The sequence below is a fragment of the Nerophis lumbriciformis genome, linkage group LG15 (genome assembly GCF_033978685.3).
Source record: "Nerophis lumbriciformis linkage group LG15, RoL_Nlum_v2.1, whole genome shotgun sequence".
Classification (NCBI taxonomy): domain Eukaryota; kingdom Metazoa; phylum Chordata; class Actinopteri; order Syngnathiformes; family Syngnathidae; genus Nerophis; species Nerophis lumbriciformis.
In genome coordinates this window covers 12,100,001-12,121,898 of record NC_084562.2, presented here as the reverse complement: position 1 = coordinate 12,121,898, position 21,898 = coordinate 12,100,001, and the positions used below count along the sequence as shown (strand labels likewise).

Below are 21,898 nucleotides of genomic sequence, written 5' to 3'. Positions count from 1 at the left end.
GTTAATCAAAGTTAATCTGAGGCTGAGTTGACTTGAAACTGTTTAATGTTGCACTTTTTATACATAGAAGAAAAGTTTTGTTATTTTATTTAATCTGAGCAACAACTTGAGGCAGTTTAATGTTGATTAACGTAAACAAGTTGAAAAATGTATTCGGGTGTTACCATTTAGTGGTCAATTGTACGGAATATGTACCGGTACTGTACTGTGCAATCTACTAATAAAAGTCTCAATCAATCAATCAATCAAAAAAAGCACTTTATATGAAGAAAAGTTTTGTTAAGAAACCATTCTGAGCCTTATCTTATTTATAGTTTTTATTTGATATATGTTGACCACATTAACCCTGGCAATGGACCCTGTGTGTATATGTATGTTATGCCATTGTTTACAAATTTGGTAAATAAATAACCAAAAAATGTATATTTGGTTGTTTTCTTACTGTACCGAAAATGAACCGAACCGTGACCTCTAAACCGAGGTACGTACCGAACCGAAATGTTTGTGTACCGTTACACCCCTAATGTTTATACCATCTATTTGGCTTTATAGTCAGATTTTCTGAAATGCATAGATGCAGCCTAAATTTACACATACAGATTAAGGACAATGCAGTGTAATATCTACAATGCTGCCAAAAGTGGCTTTTTTCAATAGAATAAAACCAATATGTTTCTTTATGTGTTCACAATTTACTGCATTGACATTTACTACTCTGGTACTAGTCTCTAGGATGTAGAAACATTGTCAAGCCGCTGTCATTAATCACAAATTCAAACAAGGACAAGTCTACATTTATTGAAAATACATATTTTGGACATTTGGCACACACTTCCAAAACAATGCTTTGATGTACAGTATCTCTGTTTAACTTTATAGTTAGAACACTTAGGAGTGCATTGCCGATAAATACTAGCGGTTGACAAAAGACTTAAAGATCACGTTCTTCTACAGGTGTCAATTGTTTGGCCTGACCAGCACACCAGCACGTTTGAAGCAGAGTGGCTGAAGAAACGCTGCTTTTCTCAAGATGCCAGACAAACGGTGCAAGAGGAGCTCTTCTTCAATGGTGAGTTGTCTTATTTTTTTTATTCATTCTTGAATCAGTCCGTCTTTGTTCGTGTTCAGCAATTCATCATTATTAAACTGGAGAGATTGTTTTTGCTCCGAGATAACTACAATCACTTTGTATACCGTATTTTTCGGAGTATAAGTCGCACCGGAGTATAAGTTGCACCTGCCGAAAATGCATAATAAAGAAGAAAAAAAACATATACAATTCGCACTGGAGTATAAGTCGCATTTTTTGGGGAAATTTATTTGATAAAACCCAGCACCAAGAATAGACATTTGAAAGGCAATTTAAAATAAATAAAGAATAGTGAACAACAGGCTGAATAAGTGTACGTTATATGAGGCATAAATGACCAACTGAGAACGTGCCTGGTATGTTAATGTAACATATTATGGTAAGAGTCATTCAAATAACTATAACATATAGAACATGCTATACGTTTACCAAACAATCTGTCACTCCTAATCGCTAAATCCCATGAAATCTTATACGTCTAGTCTCTTACGTGAATGAGCTAAATAATATTATTTAATATTTTACGGTAATGTGTTAATAATTTCACACATAAGTCGCTCCTGAGTATAAGTCGTACCCCCGGCCAAACTATGAAAAAAACTGTGACTTATAGTCCGAAAAATACGGTATATACATTTTCAACTGAGTGCATATTTCCAACCCTTCCGATTTTCCCGGGAGACTCCCGAATTTCAGTGCCTCTCCCGAAAATCTCCCGGGGCAACCATTCTCCCGAATTTCTCCCAATTTCCACCCGGACAACAATATCGGGGGCATTCCTTAAAGGCACTGCCTTTGGCGTCCGCTTTTCCTCCATACAAACAGCATGCCGGCCCAGTCAACTGATATGTGTGGCTTACACAGACACGTGAATGCAAAGCATACGTGATCAACAGCCATGCAGGTCACACTGAAGGTGGCTGTATAAACAACTTTAACACTGTTACAAATATGCGCCACACTGTGAACCCACACTAAACAAGAATGACAAACACATTTCGGGAGAACAGCCGCACCGCAACCGCAACATAAACACAACAGAACAAATACCCAGAATCCCTTGCAGTATTCCGGGACGCTACAATATACACCCGCCGCTACCACCAAACCCCGCCCCTACCCCAACCCCGCCCCCTAAACCAGGCCCCCCACCCCCAAATCTCCCGAATTCGGAGGTCTCAAGGTTGGCAAGTATGACTGAGTGACCAGAAAATATATTCGCCAAGTTACATTTTCACATTACATTCACAAATGTGTCAATATTATCCAAACGACTTGTGCATTAGATTTAAATATGAGCAGTTTGCCTAGTTTGGTTTAAAGAGCAAGGAGGTCAGCAGCAAATGCAATGGTTGTCTGATTCCTGTTATCTCATTAGCGCTACATCACCAGACTTTGACCTGTATATGCAAGATGCTTAATTTGTCATTGCACTTAAAAAGTAAAACACGATTTGTTTACAATCCAATCAGCAGATGCCCTGTTATCATAGTTCTGAATAGGTAGATAACTTTGATGTCCTTAACGGAAAGAATCGCCAGACACACGACCTTATAGTTCTGAATAGGTAGATAACTTTGATGTCCTTAACGGAAAGAATCATTAAGCACACGACCCTCCACTTCTCCCACGCGTCCATTGTGAATCCAACAGCAAACGTTCCGTCAGGACAGACGGGTTGAAAACCTTGTCAATTGTGTTGAGAGATAAGTTGATCAATTCCATGTTTTAGATTTGGAGAACAGTGCGGAGAGAGGCTCCAAAAAAAGTTGGAGCGAGATGGGGCGAAGAAGCAAAAGCAGGGGAAAGATAAGAGAGAGGGAAGGAAACCACTTTTGTTGAGAGCAAGCAGGAAAAACAAGAAAATGTGGCTTGAGATTTTTTATGGAAACTTGTTTTACTGTTGTTGCTCATACATTTACATCATTTCTGGAAGTAGCCACTATGTTACCCTAATATCCTAACTCAGGGGTCGGCAACCCGCGGCTCCGGAGCCGCATGCGGCTCTTTGATCACTCTGATGCGGCTCAGCTGCATACTTGTCGACCCTCCCGATTTTACCGGGAGATTTCCGGAGCCTCTCGCAGAAAACCCCCGGGATTAATATTCACCGATTATTACCCCAAAAATTATAATAAGGGCGTGCCATGATGGTACAGCATTTAACGCCCCCCACAACCTGTACAAACAGCGTGCCAGCCCAGCCTTTTGTTGCATACATCTTCTGCTTGCACAAGTAGGTGACAGCAAGGCATACTTGGTCAACAGCCACACAGGTTACACTGACGGTGGCCATATAAAACAACTTTAAGACTCTTACTAATAATGCGCCACACTTTGAACCAAAACCAAACAAGAATGGCAAACACATTTCGGGAGAACATCTGCACCTTAACACAACATAAACACAACAGAACAAATAACCAGAATCCCATGCAGCCCTGACTCTTCCGGGCTACATTATACATCCCTGCTACCACCAAACCCCGCCCCCACCCCAACCCTGCTCCCCCACACATCAACCACCCCCCTCCGTGCGTTGGTTGAGGTGGGCGAGGTTTGGTAGCAGGGGTGTATAATGTAGCCCGGAAGAGTTAGGGCTACATGGGATTCTGGGTATTTGTACTGTTGTGTTTATGTTGTGTTACGGTGCGGATGTTCTCCCAAAATGTGTTTGTCATTCTTATTTGGTGTGGGTTCACAGTGTGGCGCATTATTAGTAAGAGTGTTAAAGTTTGTTATACCGACACCGTCAGTGTAACTTGTGTGGTTGTTGACCAAGTATGCCTTGCTGTCACTTACGTGAGCAAGCAGAAGCCTCATACAACTGTGGCTGGGCCGGCACGCTGGTTGTAGTGGGCGCGAAATACTGTACCATCACGGCACGTTCGAGAGAATAGTTGCCCTGAAATTTGTAGTCTACCGGAAAAATCGGGAGGGTTGACTATTATGACGCTGTCAAGCGCCATTCATGATGGCACTGTCTTTAGTGTCCTCTACAACCTGTCGTCGCGTCCGCTTTTTCACCATACTATCTGCGTACCGTCACAGTCACATGTTGTATGCGGCCTCTGCTTACACACGTAGGTGACTGCAAGGCATACTTGCTCAACAGCCATACAGGTCACACTGAGGGTGGCCGTATAAACAACTTTAACACTCTTACTAATTTGCACCACACTGTGAACCCACACCAAACAAGAATGACAAACACATTTCGGGAGAACATCCGCACTGTAGCACAACATAAACACAACAGAACAAATACTCAGAATCCCATGCTTCCCTAACTCTTCCGGGCTACATTATACACCCCCGCTACCACCTCAACCGACCTCTGTGCGTCGGTTGAGGTGGGCGGGGTTGGGGGGCGGGGTTTGGTGGTAGCGGGGTGAGAGTTAGGGATGCATGGGATTCTGGGTATTTGTTCTGCTGTGTTTATGTTGTGTTACGGTGCGGATGTTCTCCCGAAATGTGTTTGTCATTCTTGTTTGGTGTGGGTTCACAGTGTGGTGCATATTAGTAAGAGTGTTAAAGTTGTTGATACGGCCACCCTCAGTGTGACCTGCATGGCTGTTGAGCAAGTATGCCTTGCAGTCACTCATGTGTGTCTGCAGAAGCCGCATACTGGGCTGGCACGCTGTTTGTACAGGTTGTAGAGGGAGCTAAAGGTAGTGCCATCACGGCACGGCCTTATTATTGTTGTTAGGGTGAAAGTCAGCAGACATTCGAGAGAATAGTTGCCCTGAAATTCGGGAGTCTCCCGGAAAAATTGGGAGGGTTGGCAAGTATGACGTTGTCAAGCGCCATTCATATAAAACTCGCGGACCGCACTAACATTAAATTTTCATATTAAGGTGTGGGCCGCGTGTCTGAGACCCCTGGTTTATACATAGCACAAAGCAAAAAAAAACTTTGTATGCAGTGTTATTTCATTTTAAATTTCAAAAAAATTTTGTGGCTCCCATTGTCTTCTTTAATTTGTGAAACTGGTCAAAATGTCTCTGAGTGGTAAAGGTTGCCGACTCCTGTCCTAACCTAATGGGGTGGACAAAAAAGATCTTAAAGGGCCTTAAATTAAACCAGGAAAAATGATTGGGTTTGGACTAAGTTTGGCTTTACAGTGTGCCAAACATAAAAAGAGAACATTCAGCTGTAAAACAAGGTTTTGGCACAATAGTGGAGCAGGGGTGGATTGCAGTTGGACTTTTCCACATGAGGTCCTGGAGGACCCACAGGGTTGAGTGGCTCCTGCTCTGTCCCTGTGCCAGACTGATGAATGTGTGTTTAGCTGTGCCTCTTCATTCGGAAGAAAACAGATCCCCCCTCGTTGCCTCCTCAAAGGAGTTTATGTTTTTATTAGTTTCATGTTTATTTGTGAGCCTGATTAAGCACAAGCTACTTGGCTGACCACACATAGTGAACTTTTGTCCTTTGTGCGGGGGGTCTACGCTCTCTTGACTGCTTTGAGTGTTGGACTACCGCGTACTGTAAGCCAGGAGTGTTCCTCTTACGCTGCAATGACGTCCTCTTACGCTCATGGTTTAATGATTTCCTTCTCCATACTGTTGTTGCTGGCATGTGCTCTTTATACCTTTTTACTGGAGAAAACATGCCCCCAAATCCTCAAAAGATGGATAAATTAATTTTAACCAGCTTTTTTTTTTAATAATCTCACTTTCCCCTTCTCTTTCACAGAAGCATAGTCCACAGTTTGAACTTATTTCCTCTTTCATACTTTGCCTTTATAGGCCCGAATGTGCCTATTAAAAATACTTAAGAACGAATATGCTCACTGCACAGGCCACTGTGAGGTCAATATGATAACTAGGCCTTTGAGAATTCTAGTCAGCGAGTACCATGTCTGGGAGAACTTTTTTCCCTCCTGCTACTATTCCTGTGTCTACATAAACTTAAGTAGGTGGCTGGGCTTTGAAATAGCTAGCAGACAATTAGTAAAAAGTAGTTACTGTTGAACAAAATATAAAAGTATAGAATCTTTATTGTTTGGTACATACCTCAGTACAGTGAGGAAACAAAATGCCAAGACATAAAACTACGTGCCTTAGAGCTTTTTAATATTTTTTTTTTTATAATGAAACATAAAAAAAGACATCTTATTCTCCAATAAATATAATTCTCAAACAAAAAAATAAGAATATACATGTAGCATACAGAAAAAATTGTCGGCTACATGAGCCACACTGATATATTTTGTGCATTAAAGATGTGTTGTTAAAATGTTTATACTTTTATGAGCTGTATTTATAGATGACAAAGTACATAAGAATAAAATGATATATAGCTCAATTACAGTGGAACCTCTATTTACGAACTTAATTAAATAAACAGGGTTTGTAAGTTGAAAAGTTTGTACACACCCCGTTTCCATATGAGTTGGGAAATTGTGTTAGATGTAAATATAAACGGAATACAATGATTTGCAAATAATGTTCAACCCATATTCAATTGAATATGCTACAAAGACAACATATTTGATGTTCAAACTGATAAACATTTTTTTTTTTTGCAAATAATCATTAACTTTAGAATTTGATGCCAGCAACACGTGACAAAGAAGTTGGGAAAGGTGGCAATAAATACTGATAAAGTTGAGGAATGCTCATCAAACACTTATTTGGAACATCCCACAGGTGTGCAGGCAAATTGGGAACAGGTGGGTGCCATGATTGGGTATAAAAGTAGATTCCATGAAATGCTCAGTCATTCACAAACAAGGATGGGGCGAGGGTCACCACTTTGTCAAGAAATGCGTGAGCAAATTGTTGAACAGTTTAAGAAAAACCTTTCTCAACCAGCTATTGCAAGGAATTGAGGGATTTCACCATCTACAGTCCGTAATATCATCAAAGGGTTCAGAGAATCTGGAGAAATCACTGCACGTAAGCAGCTAAGCCCGTGACCTTTCGATCCCTCTGGCTGTACTGCATCAACAAGCGACATCAGTGTGTAAAGGATATCACCACATGGCCTCAAGAACACTTCAGAAACCCACTGTCAGTAACTACAGTTGGTCGCTACATCTGTAAGTGCAAGTTAAAACTCTCCTATGCAAGGCGAAATCCGTTTATCAACAACACCCAGAAACGCCGCCGGCTTCGCTGGGCCTGAGCTCATCTAAGATAAATGATAAATGATAAATGGGTTGTACTTGTATAGCGCTTTTCTACCTTCAAGGTACTCAAAGCGCTTTGACACTACTTCCACATTTACCCATTCACACACACATTCACACACTGATGGAGGGAGCTGCCATGCAAGGCACTAACCAGCACCCATCAGGAGCAAGGGTGAAGTGTCTTGCTCAGGACACAACGGACATGACGAGGTTGGTACTAGGTGGGGATTGAACCAGGGACGAGTCCACATTTCAAATTGTTTTTGGAAACTGTGGAGGTCGTGTCCTACTAGACTGGCCTGCCTGTAGTCCAGACCTGTCTCCCATTGAAAATGTGTGGCGCATTATGAAGCCTAAAATACCACAACGGAGACCCCCGGACTGTTGAACAACTTAAGCTGTACATCAAGCAAGAATGGGAAAGAATTCCACCCGAGAAGCTTAAAAAATGTGTCTCCTCAGTTCCCAAACGTTTATTGAGTGTTGTTAAAAGGAGAGGCCATGTAACACAGTGGTGAACATGCCATTTCCCAACTACTTTGGCATGTGTTGCAGCTATGAAATTCTAAGTGAATTATTATTTGCAAAAAATAAATAAAGTTTATGAGTTTGAACATCAAATATCTTGTCTTTGTAGTGCATTCAATTGAATATGGGTTGAAAATGATTTGCAAATCATTGTATTCCGTTTATATTTACATCTAACACAATTTCCCAACTCATATGGAAACGGGGTTTGTATATTGAAGCAAATTTCTCCAAAAGAAACAATGTAAACATGAATTGTGGGTTTCAGCCTTGACAAAAGTCCATATTTTAGTACAAGTTTGTACACTTTGAACACAGTATACGGCGCTATACAGTACTGTATGTGATGGATCATCTTTCTATTTATAACAAAGCCAAAACAACAACTATCTGAACTATCCTCATTTGCAGCCGGTCTATCTTTACATACACACACATTGTCACTAGCCCTGTGGTGCCCTCACAGTTTAAAAATCCCTTAAAGGGGAACATTATCACCAGACCTATGTAAGCGTCAATATATACCTTGATGTTGCAGAAAAAAGACCATATATTTTTGTAACCGATTTCCGAACTCTAAATGGGTGAATTTTGGCGAATTAAACGCCTTTCTATTATTCGTTGTGACGTCACATCGGGAAGCAAGCATTACAAACACCGAGTCAAATCAGCTCTGTTATTTTCCGTTTTTTCGACTGTTTTCCGTACCTTGGAGACATCATGCCTCGTCGGTGTGTTGTCGGAAGGGTGTAACAACACGAACAGGGACGGATTCAAGTTGCACCAGTGGCCCAAAGATGCGAAAGTGGCAAGAAATTGGACGTTTGTTCCGCACACTTTACCGACGAAAGCTATGCTACGACAGAGATGGCAAGAATGTGTGGATATCCTGCGACACTCAAATCAGATGCATTTCCAACGATAAAGTCAAAGAAATCTGCCGCCAGACCCCCAGGAAAAGAGAGCGGATGAGGGTATGTCTACAGAATATATTAATTGATGAAAACTGGGCTGTCTGCACTCTCAAAGTGCATGTTGTTGCCAAATGTATTTCATATGCTGTAAACCTAGTTCATAGTTGTTAGTTTCCTTTAATGCCAAACAAACACATACCAATCGTTGGTTAGAAGGCGATCGCCGAATTCGTCCTCGCTTTCTCCCGTGTCGCTGGCTGTCGTGTCGTTTTCGTCGGTTTCGCTTGCATACGGTTCAAACCCATATGGCTCAATAGCTTCAGTTTCTTCTTCAATTTCGTTTTCGCTACTTGCCTCCACACTACAACCATCCGTTTCAATACATGCGTAATCTGTTGAATCGCTTAAGCCGCTGAAATCCGAGTTTGAATCTGAGCTAATGTCGCTATATCTTGCTGTTCTATCGTATCGGCATCACTATGTGACATCACAGGAAAATGGACGGGTGTATATAACGATGGTTAAAATCAGGCACTTTGAAGCTTTTTTTAGGGATATTGCGTGATGGGTAAAATTTTTAAAAAAACTTTGAAAAATAAAATAAGCCACTGGGAACTGATTTGTAATGGTTTTAACCCTTCTGAAATTGTGATAATGTTCCCCTTTAACTCTAACAGCTAGGTTACTACAATTAATAGGAAAAAATATATATATATCAGCCCAAGTGCAGCTGAGATAGGCTCCGGCACCCCCCGCGACCCCGAAAGGGATAAGCAGTAGAACATGGATGGATGGATACTTCACCTTGTTGGTTAATCTTCTTGGTGTGCAGCAGAAGAAAGAGGAAGTTGGAAGCAGTGTTGACAACGATGTGGATACTTCCTGAATGTTTCAAATCCCCCGCATTGCTTGTCCATTTCCTTCATTTGGACTCATTGACTTAGCAAAACTAGAAAACTGTTGTATAAAGGCTTTAAAAAAACACTTAAAAGCACACAAAGTAGCAATCAGCACCGTAGCTAACGACAGACACAGACAAACACACGCATCAAGTGCAAAATAAATGGCAAAACCAAAAAACTGCCGTCTTTGAGGGCGAATCGTAAGTCATTATTGTGGAGGGTACATTTGCATCCCTATCATCACATCATAAACATATTACATGGCATGGCGTAGTGGGTAGAGCAACCGTGCCAGAAACCTGAGGGTTGCAGGTTCGCTCCCCGCCTCTTACCATCCAAAAATCGCTGCCGTTGTGTCCTTGGGCGGGACACTTCACCCTTTACCCCCGGTGCCACTCACATTGAATGATGAATTATAGGTGGTGGTCGGAGGGGCCGTTGGCGCAAATTGCAGCCACGCTTCCGTCAGTCTACCCCAGGGCAGCTGTGGCTATGAAAGTAGCTTACCACCACCAGGTGTGAATTATTGATGGGTTCTACATGTAAAGCGACTTTGGGTACTTAGAAAAGCGCTATATAAATCACAGTTATTATTATAATCACAATGTATTATTTGAATTAATGATTGTTTACATGAATTGTACAGCACATATTAAATTATATTTGGTATTATCTTCATCAGGTTATTAGATCACATTCACCTCATTCATTTGTTTCCAGTTACCAGGGTTCGGGTCACGGGTGCCGTTGTCTCAGCAGTTCTCTGGCCACCTATTCCAGTTCCGCCGGAGAGACACTGTGGAAATATGCCAGCAAAGTGTAGAAATTTCCATCTAAAATACTGTAGTCGTTTACCACATTGAGGATGTTTTTAATTGTTGACTTATAATGATGGCGTCTCCTTCATATTTCCTAGCAGAAATATGGTCTGTTTCCATTATTTTTAAAGTTAGTTAAAGTTGGGTTTTAGTCTGAAATTATATGTAATGTGCTGGCATATGCAGGTCCTACAGCAGTACTAAGTAAAAAGAGGTTTGTCTTTGGACTCCATTTTTTTCTCTACCACATGGAAAACTGATTTAGAGCTACGGTCAAGAAAAGATCTGCATGTTCTTCCAAAGCGCAAGCTCACCGTTTTCACTATTTCCTTCTCTGGGAATGAACAAATCCCAGAGCCTGCAGGTATGTCTTAGCTGGAATAAGAAGACTTACTGCTTTGTTTCCTGAACTGGGGAACTATAATAGACATGCTCTGGGCCACAGAGGCCCTGTTCCACTTCCAGTCCACATGTACTTGACGATTTAGAGCGTTGGCTTACAATTACAGTGGTACCTCACGATGAGAGTTTATCTTGTTCTGTGACGCAGTTCGTACCTTTCAAAATCAATTGAATCCATGCTTCACCCCTTCCAAAAACAGAATAACTAATTTAATATGCCTCATAAAAAGAAAAACAAAAATAATAAATATTGAATTAAAACCAATATAATGCACTACAAACAGCTACAGTAGTTTTATGAGGTAATATCTTTATAATGTACCTTGGAGAGCAGACTTCTGCAGTATCTTCTTGGAGCTGCTTCTCCATCAAACATACCATCAGCAACTTCTCAATATTTTTATGGATGAATGTCTTTTGGATATTACTTTAAAGGCCTACTGAAATGCGATTTTCTTATTTAAACGGGGATAGCAGGTCCATTCTATGTGTCATACTTGATCATTTTGCGATATTGCCATATTATTGCTGAAAGGATTTAGTAGAGAACATCGACGATAAAGTTAGCAACTTTTGGTCGCTGATAAAAAAGCCTTGCCTCTACCGGAAGTAGCAGACGAGTAGCGTGACGTCAGGTTGTGGAGCTCCTCACATCTGCACATTGTTTACAATCATGGCCACCAGCAGCGAGAGCGATTCGGACCGAGAAAGTGACAATTTCCCCATTAATTTGAGCGAGGATGAAAGATTTGTGGATGAGGAAAGTGAGAGTGAAGGACTAGAGGGCAGTGGGAGCGATTCAGATAGGGAAGATGCTGTGAGAGGCGGGTGGGACCTGATATTCAGCTGGGAATGACTAAAACAGTAAATAAACACAAGACATATATATACTCTATTAGCCACAACATAACCAGGCTTATATTTAATATGCCACAAATTAATCCCGCATAACAAACACCTCCCCCCTCCCGTCCATACAACCCGCCAATACAACTCAAACACCTGCACAACACTCAATCCCACAGCCCAAAGTACCGTTCACCTCCCCAAAGTTCATACAGCACATATATTTCCCCAAAGTCCCCAAAGTTACGTACGTGACATGCACATAGCGGCACGCACGTACGGGCAAGCCATCAAATGTTTGGAAGCCGCAGCTGCATGCGTACTCACGGTACCGCGTCTGCGCATCCAACTCAAAGTCCTCCTGGTAAGAGTCTCTGTTGCTCCAGTTCTCCACAGGCCAATGGTAAAGCTTGACTGTCATCTTCCGGGAATGTAAACAATGAAACACCGGCTGTGTTTGTGTTGCTGCAGTCGGCCACAATACACCGCTTCCCACCTACAGCTTTCTTCTTTGCTGTCTCCATTGTTCATTGAACAAATTGCAAAAGATTCACCAAGACAGATGTCCAGAATACTGTGGAATTTTGCGATGAAAATAGACGACTTAATAGCTGACCATCATGCTGTCCCAAAATGTCCTCTACAATCCGTGACGTCACGCGCAGGCGTCATCATACCGAGACGTTTTCAGCAGGATATTTCGCGCAAAATTTAAAATTGCACTTTAGTAAGCTAACCCGGCCGTATTGGCATGTGTTGCAATGTTAAGATTTCATCATTGATATATAAACTATCAGACTGCGTGGTCGGTAGTAGTGGGTTTCAGTTGGTCTTTAAATGTCCTTGACTGACGTTATCGACTAATTCTGCTTCAATATGATGCAAACTATCAGTGCTACGCTCGAACTGCTTCGCCAAGCCAGCTATAGGCTTGGTCATGCTTTTTGATGATTCCTTTCTTTAGGCTATGTCTACACTAAGCCAGATAACCCCTTAAACGGATAATTATTTAGTCTAGCCCCCATTTCGGCCACACTAAACCAGCGTTTAAGGCCCCATTCCTCAGACAAATTTTTACACGGGTAAGTGCGCCGTCTATTTCTTGAATCTCCGGCTCTTAGCTTTGTATGGACTCATTGATCATTTACAAACTAAGTTCAGAGAGGAAGTGATGCCGGAAAGATGGAGGCGAGTCATCCGGATATGCCCGTGTGGAAATCACACATGAATACCTTTAAGAGAAGCAAAGGCGCGATTGCAGCTATTTCGGATACAACACATGTCAGACGGAAACTTCGATGGTTGAGCAACGGTTTTGGATAAGGCCTGGAAGAACGGCAGCCTGGTGGGATATGTTTGTCAACGGGTGTGTTGTGCCAGCTGAACGGCAAGACAACTTTTGAATGTGCAGGTCAGCTGTGATTCTACTTAGTGAAAAACTTTGTCCATTTGTCGAAGGAGAGACAACGACAGACTACGAAAAACAACGAATACATTTGGACTGGCAAAGCAGACTATTACTAGTTATTGTCCGCGATGTATGTCGAGCAAGAATGACAAACACATTTCGGGAGAACATCCGCACCGTAACACAACATAAACACAGCAGAACAAATACCCAGAATCCCATGCATCCCTAACTCTCACCCCGCTACCACCAAACCCCGCACCCCCAACCCCGCCCACCTCAACCGACGCACAGAAGGGGGGGTTGATGTGTGTGTGGGGGGGGGGGGGGGGGGGGGGGGGGGGTTGGTGGTAGCGGGGGTGTATAATGTAGCCCGGAAGAGTTAGGGATGCATGGGATTCTGGGTATTTGTTCTGTTGTGTTTATGTTGTGTTACGTTGCGGATGTTCTTCCGAAATGTGTTTGTCATTCTTGTTTGGTGTGGGTTCAGAGTGTGGCGCATATTAGTTAGAGTGTTAAAGTTGTTTATACGGCCACCCTCAGTGTGACCTGTATGGCTGTTGACCAAGTATGCATTGCAGTCACCTACGTGTGTAAGCAGGGGCCGCATACAACATGTGACTGTGCCGGCACGCAGATAGTATGGTGAAAAAGCGGGCGCGACGACAGGTTGTAGAGGACACTAAAGGCAGTGCCATCACGGCACGCCTTCAATATTGTTGTCCGGGTGAAAATCGGAGAATGTTAGCCCCGGGAGATTTCCGGGAGAGGCATTGAAATCCGGGAGTCTCCCGGGAAAATCGGGAGGGTCGGCAAGTATGCAGCTGAGCCGCATCAGAGTGATCAAAGAGCCGCGGGTTGCCGACCCCTGGGCTAGTCTAACAGCTGCTGATGATGAGGCAAGCAAGGTTTACTATTAAAAGAAATGTGGCAATAGTCTACATTGAAACACAGGGTAAGGATACACTTCCAGGTCAGGGGTGACTAAGACGAGGGCATTTTTTTTCCGCGCATGCGTACTAGTTCGCGTTGCGCTGGCGGACGGAGGGGGAGAGGGGGTCTTAAACGACCATGTGTGTGTGTGGACACGGATAAGGTTAGGTTGGATTTACCCTGGATAACCTCAGTGTAGAAGGGGGCCTAAGTCAGTGAATATCATCAACTTTTTCGTCATTCACACTAACTTTCTCGGTTCCCGTAGTTGGAAAAACAATGTCAATCTCTATCTGTAAGCTAATGCGAGCGAGTAAGAAACTGGGTGTTTTGGTCTGATTTACGTGGTTCACAGTGGCATTTGCTACACCAACTGGCGGTGGAGAGGCTCCTAACCTGAATTTTTATTTACCAGAACAATCAGTTGAGAGACCGCCCTTATCCCGAAAAACATGTAAGTCAGGGCACTCATAAGGCGAGGTACAACTGTATAGACAGTTTTTAAATCTTGTGTTAAATTTTTATTTTTTTGTCTTGTTTTTCTACAGAGACATCATTTAATTTGCTTTTTGTTTTGAATCGTCTCATTTATTTTCATACAAGTGTGAAGTGGTAACACAATTTAAGGCATACTTGCCAACCTTGAGACCTCCGATTTCGGGAGGTGGTGGTGGTGGGGGTGGGGCTTTGGCGTGGTTGGGGGCGTGGTTAAAAGGGGAGGAGTATATTTACAGCTAGAATTCACCAAGTCAAGTATTTCATATATATATATATATATAGAGAAATACTTGAATTTCAGTGTTCATTTATTTACACATGTACACACACATAACACTCATCTACTCATTGTTGAGTTAAGGGTTGAATTGTCCATCCTTGTTCTATTCTCTGTAACTATTTTTCTAACCATGCTGAACACCCTCTCTGATGATGCATTCTGCTTCGTCTCCTTGTTGTGTGCGCAGTTGTGCACTGCACTCTCTAAAAGCCGTAATGTGTGTGTGAATGGGTAAATGTGGAAGTAGTGTCAAAGCGCTTTGAGTACCTTGAAGGTAGAAAAGCGCTATACAAGTACAACCCATTAGATGTTATTGTCACATATGCATGTACAGTAGATGGCAGTATTGTCCTGTTTAAGAGTGTCACAACATTGCTGTTTACGGCAGACAAACTGCTTTACGGTAGACGAAAACGTGACTGCTGTTGTTGTGTGTTGTTGCTGCGCTGGGAGGACATTAATGAAACTGCCGAACAATAAACCCACATAAGAAACCAAGAACTCGCCCTCGATCATTCTACAGTTATAACGTGATTGGGCAGGCACGCTGTTTATATTGTGGGAAAGCGGACGTGAGCACAGGCTGTCGACACGTCACTCAGGTCGGCATGGAGCTGGAGGGGGTGTGGCCTCTAGCTCCGCCTGAATTTCGGGAGAAAATTTGTCCCGGGAGGTTTTTGGGAGAGGCGCTGAATTTCTCCCGGAAAATCCGGGAGGGTTGGCAAGTATGATTTAAGGAGTTTTGCGAGCCCAGGTCAGTGGGGGACAGGGGAACGAAGGGAAATTGCACCCGAGAATGGCACAATTTGAATAGCCTACTGTAGTGTGAGTAGGAATGTTTACCGAATATCAGTATTTTTTGGTACCGGTTCCTAATTAGGTCGGCGCATGAGGGCCGTGAAGATTCTGTGCTAACAATACTGCTATCGGTATTTTTTGTTTCAGATGACCGACATTATTATGACACGCTGTCACATTCAGTTCAGCTGCCACTGCTACATATTAAAATCAGCTTTGAAAAATGACAAATACGTGAGCAAATCACACAAAAGTTTGAAACACAACAATATTTCCTCCTCAAATGTTCCTCAAAGTCACGCACGGTGTGTCAGTTTGACGTGAACGCACTTTACTCACCAGTCACGACCGCGTTTTATCAACCGTCCTCCTAGCGATCCATTAATCCACAGGCCAATATTAATCCACTCATGAAAAATGGAAGTAATATAATAATCCATAAAGTTGCTTTGAAGCAAGATAGCATCCACTGTGACTGACAGGTCTGTGGTTGCCATCTGACGTCACTCAAGTGTGCTGCGTTGGCATGTCATTAAAAGACATCTTGCTTAAATGTGTTGCAGTTCAGTCTATGCCTTGGCTAGAAACTGGATGATGGAGCATTACACTTGCTCACTGTTTTATTTACATAACACACACTATACACACACATATGTCGGTAGCTGTTAACATTAAGTGTGGCTTCCGGTTCGTCACTCAAATACACTATATTGCCAAAAGTATTTGGCCACCTGCCTTGACTCACATATGAACTTGAAGTGCCATCCCATTCCCAACCCATAGGGTTCAATATGATGTGGGTCCACCTTTTGCAGCTATTACAGCTTCAACTCTTCTGGGAAGGCTGTCCACAAGGTTGCGGAGTGTGTTTATAGGAATTTTCCACCATTCTTCCAAAAGCGCATTGGTGAGGTCACACACTGATGTTGGTCGAGAAGGCCTGGCTCTCAGTCTCCGTTCTAATTCATCCCCAAGGTGTTCTATCGGGTTCAGGTCAGGACTCTGTGCAGGCCAGTCAAGTTCATCCACACCAGACTCTGTCATCCATGTCTTTATGGACCTTGCTTTGTGCACTGGTGCACAGTCATGTTGGAAGAGGAAGGGGCCCGCTCCAAACTGTTCCCACAACGTTGGGAGCATGGAATTGTCCAAAATATTTTGGTATCCCGGAGCATTTAAAGTTCCTTTCACTGGAACTAAGGGGCCAAGCCCAACTCCTGAAAAACAACTCCATACCATAATTCCTCCTCTACCAAATTTCACACTTGGCACAATGCAGTCCGAATTATATCGTTCTCCTGGCAACCTCCAAACCCAGACTTGTCCATCAGATTGCCAGATGGAAAAGCGTGATTCATCACTCTAGAGAACGCCTCTCCTCTGCTCTAGAGTCCAGTGGTGACGTTCTTTACACCACTGCATCCGACGCTTTGCATTGGACTTAATGATGTATGGCTTAGATCCAGCTGATCGGCCATGGAAACCCATTCCATGAAACTCTCTGCCTACTGTAAGTGGGCTAATTGGAAGGTCACATGAAGTTTGGAGCTCTGTAGCAACTGACTGTGCAGAAAGTCAGCAACCTCTTTGCACTCTACGCTTCAGCATCCTCTCTGTCAGTTTACGTGGCCTACCACTTGGTGGCTGAGTTGTTCCCATTTTCTTATAATAAAGCTGACAGTCGACTTTGGAATATTTAGGAGCGAGGACATTTTTCACGACTGGATTTGTTGCACAGGTGGCATCCTATGACAGTTCCACGCTGGAAATCACTGAGCTCCTGGGAGCGGCCCATTCTTTCACAAATGTTTGTAGAAACAGTCTCCATGCCTAAGTGCTTGATTTTATACACCTGTGGCCGGGCCAAGTGATTGGGACACCTGATTCTGGTCATTTGGCTGGGTGGCCAAATACTTTTGGCAATATAGTGTATGTCCGTGTGCAACATAAACACATGATAATTCCTGTTGTTACAAAATACACACCCACATCCCATGCTAATTGATTGTATTTACTTATATGACATATTTAATATAAAAGGTCTGTGTTTTGCACATGCATGCCATACATTAATATTTCCAGCTGAGTGTAATTGTAATGAATAGAAATGGATCTGTGTGGTCTTTACAAGAAGATGACATAACTGCATTTCACCTTGCACTGCACACATAGTTGACTTCTTTAGACTTACAAAACAGCTGTTGATAACAGACTTTCCTGCTCTGAGATGTTATAGGACATCATGTTGGAGGCATTCAACCTCTTGTGCTAATATGAATGCTTATTAAAATGTATTTTTTCACATCTTTATTTCCACAAAGTACCGATAAGAGTTGCCGATAAATAGAAGTATCGATGAGTGCATCGTATCGATAAAATCTTAACGATATACATTAGGGGTGTGGGAAAAAATCGATTCAAATTCAAATCGCCATTCTCACGTTGTACGATTCAGTATCGATTCTCATTTTTCAAAAATCGATTTTTTAAATGTATTTTTAAATGTATTTATTTATTTATTTTATTAATCAATCCAACAAAACAATACACAGCAATACCACAACAATGCAATCCAATTCCAAACCCGACCCAGCAACACTCAGAACTGCAATAAACAGAGCAATTGAGAGGAGACACAAACCACGACACAAAACAATCCAAAAGTAGTGAAACAAAAATGAATAATATCAACAACCGTATCAATATTATTTACAATTTCAACATAGCAGTGATTAAAAATCCCTCATTGACATTATCATTAGACATTTATAAAAAAATAAAAAATAAATAGTGTCACAGTGGCTTACACTTGCATCGCATCTCATAAGCTTGACAACACACTGTGTCCAATATTTTCACAAAGATAAAATAAGTCATATTTTTGGTTCATTTAATAGTTAAAACAAATTTACATTATTGCAATGAGTTGATAAAACATTGTCCTTTACAATTTTAAAAGCTTTTTACAAAAATCTACTACTCTGCTTGCATGTCAGCAGACTGGGGTAGATCCTGCTGAAATCCTATGTATTGAATGAATTAGGGCTGCAACTAACGATTAATGTGATAATCGATTAATCTGTCGATTATTACTTCGATTAATAATCGGATAAAAGAGACAAACTACATTTCTATCCTTTCCAGTATTTTATTTAAAAAAAAAAAAACGCATACTGGCACCATACTTATTTTGATTATCGTTTCTCAGCTGTTTGTACATGTTGCAGTTTATAAATAAAGGTTTATAAAAAAAAAAACAAATAAAAAATAAAAAATAAATTTCTTTACAAATAATTTGTTTTTTGCCTCTGCGCTTCCGCATAGCATAGATCCAACGAATCGGTGACTAAATTAATCGCCAACTATTTGTATAATCGATTTTAATCGATGTAATTGATTAGTTGTTGCAGCACTAGAATGAATGAATCAGAAAATCGTGACCCCAAGAATCGATATTGAATCGAATCGTGGGACACCCAAAGATTCGCAGCCCTAATATACATCCCTAAGTGTGAGTACACAGATGATACTTTGCTTTTAATAATAGTTCTGTAGTTTGGATAACTGTATTTGAACCTAATTATTGAGCTTCCAAATACATTTTTGAACGCATCCACTTGTTAAAATGTCAGGTTCAACACATTATTTATAGTTGAAATGTTAGAAATGTATACAAGTGGTTATCTGCTGGCATGTGCTTTACGTCGCACAGAGGAAAGTGATGATGTGTGCACTGTAGAGGTGGGGGAAATAATCGATTTTTAGATGCATCGCAATTTGGACATGGGCGATTATAGAATCGATTAGTAAACGCCAATAATCAATAATCGATTTATCGTATTTTTCGGACTATAAGTCGCAGTTTTTTTCATAGTGCGAGTTATACTCAGGAGTGACTTATGTGTGAAATTATTAACACATTACCGTAAAATATCAAATAATATTATTTAGCTCATTCACGTAAGAGACTAGACGTATAAGATTTCATGGGATTTAGCGATTAGGAGTGACAGATTGTTTGGTAAACGTATAGCATGTTCTATATGTTATAGTTATTTGAATGACTCTTACCATAATATGTTACGTTAACATACCAGGCACGTTCTCAGTTGGTTATTTATGCCTCATATAACGTACACTTATTCAGCCTGTTGTTCACTATTCTTCATTTATTTTAAATTGCCCTTCAAATGTCTATTCCTGGTGTTGGGTTTTATCAAATAAATTTCCCCCAAAAATGCGACTTATACTCCAGTGCGACTTATATATGTTTTTTTTCCTACTTAAATATGCATTTTCGGATGGTGCGACTTATACTCCGAAAAATACGGTATATATTTTGCACACATTTTCATTTATTTGATAAATGTGGGAATTAATTTAACTGTTTCTTATTCCAAATGAATTGTGTTTTTTTTTAATTGCAAGTGTTAAACGCTTGTTTAGTGACACGAAAAAAAAGTAAAACTGCATCAATATACATAACATAAATTAAAGATGCATCAATAATCGATTTTTAACGGACTCGTAGCTCCTGAGGTGCCCAAAGATTCCCATTAAGTACACTGTGCTTCATCCATGTGTTGTATAATGTAAATCTTTATTCATAAATCACACATTTTCTGTGAGTAAATCTGCCAGTGATTTGCTAAACGCTTGCCAGATGTGTTTACTATGTGTACTATGACTACTTGCCTTTTCATGCATGTCATGTTTATTTAGCTGGAGTGGAACTCATGACTAATGGCTTGATCATACCTCCAGACCGGAAAAAATGCAAATGTGAAAATTGATGTTTATGGAATGTAAACAATCCATCTTTTGTATGGTAGGTTCATTTTAACAAACAAAGTACAAACCCCGTTTCCATATGAGTTGGGAAATTGTGTTAGATGTAAATATAAACGGAATACAATGATTTGCAAATCCTTTTCAACCCATATTCAATTGAATATGCTACAAAGACAACATATTTGATGTTCAAACTGATAAACATTTTTTTTTTTTGCAAATAATCATCAACTTTAGAATTTGATGCCAGCAACACGTGACAAAGAAGTTGGGAAAGGTGGCAATAAATACTGATAAAGTTGAGGAATGCTCATCAAACACTTATTTGGAACATCCCACAGGTGAACAGGCAAATTGGGAACAGGTGGGTGCCATGATTGGGTATAAAAGTAGATTCCATGAAATTCTCAGTCATTCACAAACAAGGATGGGGCGAGGGTTACCACTTTGTCAACAAATGCGTGAGCAAATTGTTGAACAGTTTAAGAAAAACCTTTCTCAACCAGCTATTGCAAGGAATTTAGGGATTTCACCATCTACGGTCCGTTATATCATCAAAGGGTTCAGAGAATCTGGAGAAATCAGTGCACGTAAGCAGCTATAAGCCCGTGACATTTGATCCCTCAGGCTGTACTGCATCAACAAGCGACATCAGTGTGTAAAGGATATCACCACATGGGCTCAGGAACACTTCAGAAACCCACTGTCAGTAACTACTGTTGGTCGCTACATCTGTAAGTGCAAGTTAAAACTCTCCTATGCAAGGCGAAAACCGTTTATCAACAACACCCAGAAACGCTGTTGGCTTCGCTGGGCCTGAGCTCATCTAAGATGGACTGATACAAAGTGGAAAAGTGTTCTGTGGTCTGACGAGTCCACATTTCAAATTGTTTTTGGAAACTGTGGACGTCGTGTCCTCCGGACCAAAGAGGAAAAGAACCATCCGGATTGTTAAAAGCGCAAAGTTGAAAAGCCAGCATCTGTGATGGTATGGGGGTGTATTAGTGCCCAAGACATGGGTAACTTACACATATGTGAAGGCGCCATTAATGCTGAAAGGTACATACAGGTTTTGGAGCAACATATGTTGCCATCCAAGCAACGTTACCATGGACGCCCCTGCTTATTTCAGCAAGACAATGCCAAACCACGTGTTACATCAACGTGGCTTCATAGTAAAAGAGTGCGGGTACTAGACTGGCCTGCCTGTAGTCCAGACCTGTCTCCCATTGAAAATGTGTGGCGCATTATGAAGCCTAAAATACCACAACGGAGACCCCCGGACTGTTGAACAACTTAAGCTGTACACCAAGCAAGAATGGGAAATAATTCCACCTGAGAAGCTTAAAAAATGTGTCTCCTCAGTTCCCAAACGTTTACTGAGTGTTGTTAAAAGGAAAGGCCATGTAACACAGTGGTGAACATGCCCTTTCCCAACTACTTTGGCACGTGTTGCAGCCATGAAATCATAAGTTAATTATTATTTGCAAAAAAAAAATAAAGTTTATGAGTTTGAACATCAAATATCTTGTCTTTGTAGTGCATTCAATT

General features: G+C 41.3%; 1 protein-coding gene across 3 annotated transcripts in view; it reads left to right on the top strand.

The window, feature by feature from the left end:
* bbox1 (butyrobetaine (gamma), 2-oxoglutarate dioxygenase (gamma-butyrobetaine hydroxylase) 1) overlaps positions 1-21,898 on the top strand; it is a 78,094-nt gene that overhangs the window by 17,985 nt on the left and 38,211 nt on the right. For all 3 annotated transcript variants that reach the window (XM_061974841.2, XM_061974839.2, XM_061974840.2), the window contains exon 3: positions 955-1,069. In XM_061974841.2, coding sequence (XP_061830825.1) covers positions 955-1,069 — 115 coding nt within the window. The remainder of the gene's footprint in view (positions 1-954; positions 1,070-21,898) is intronic.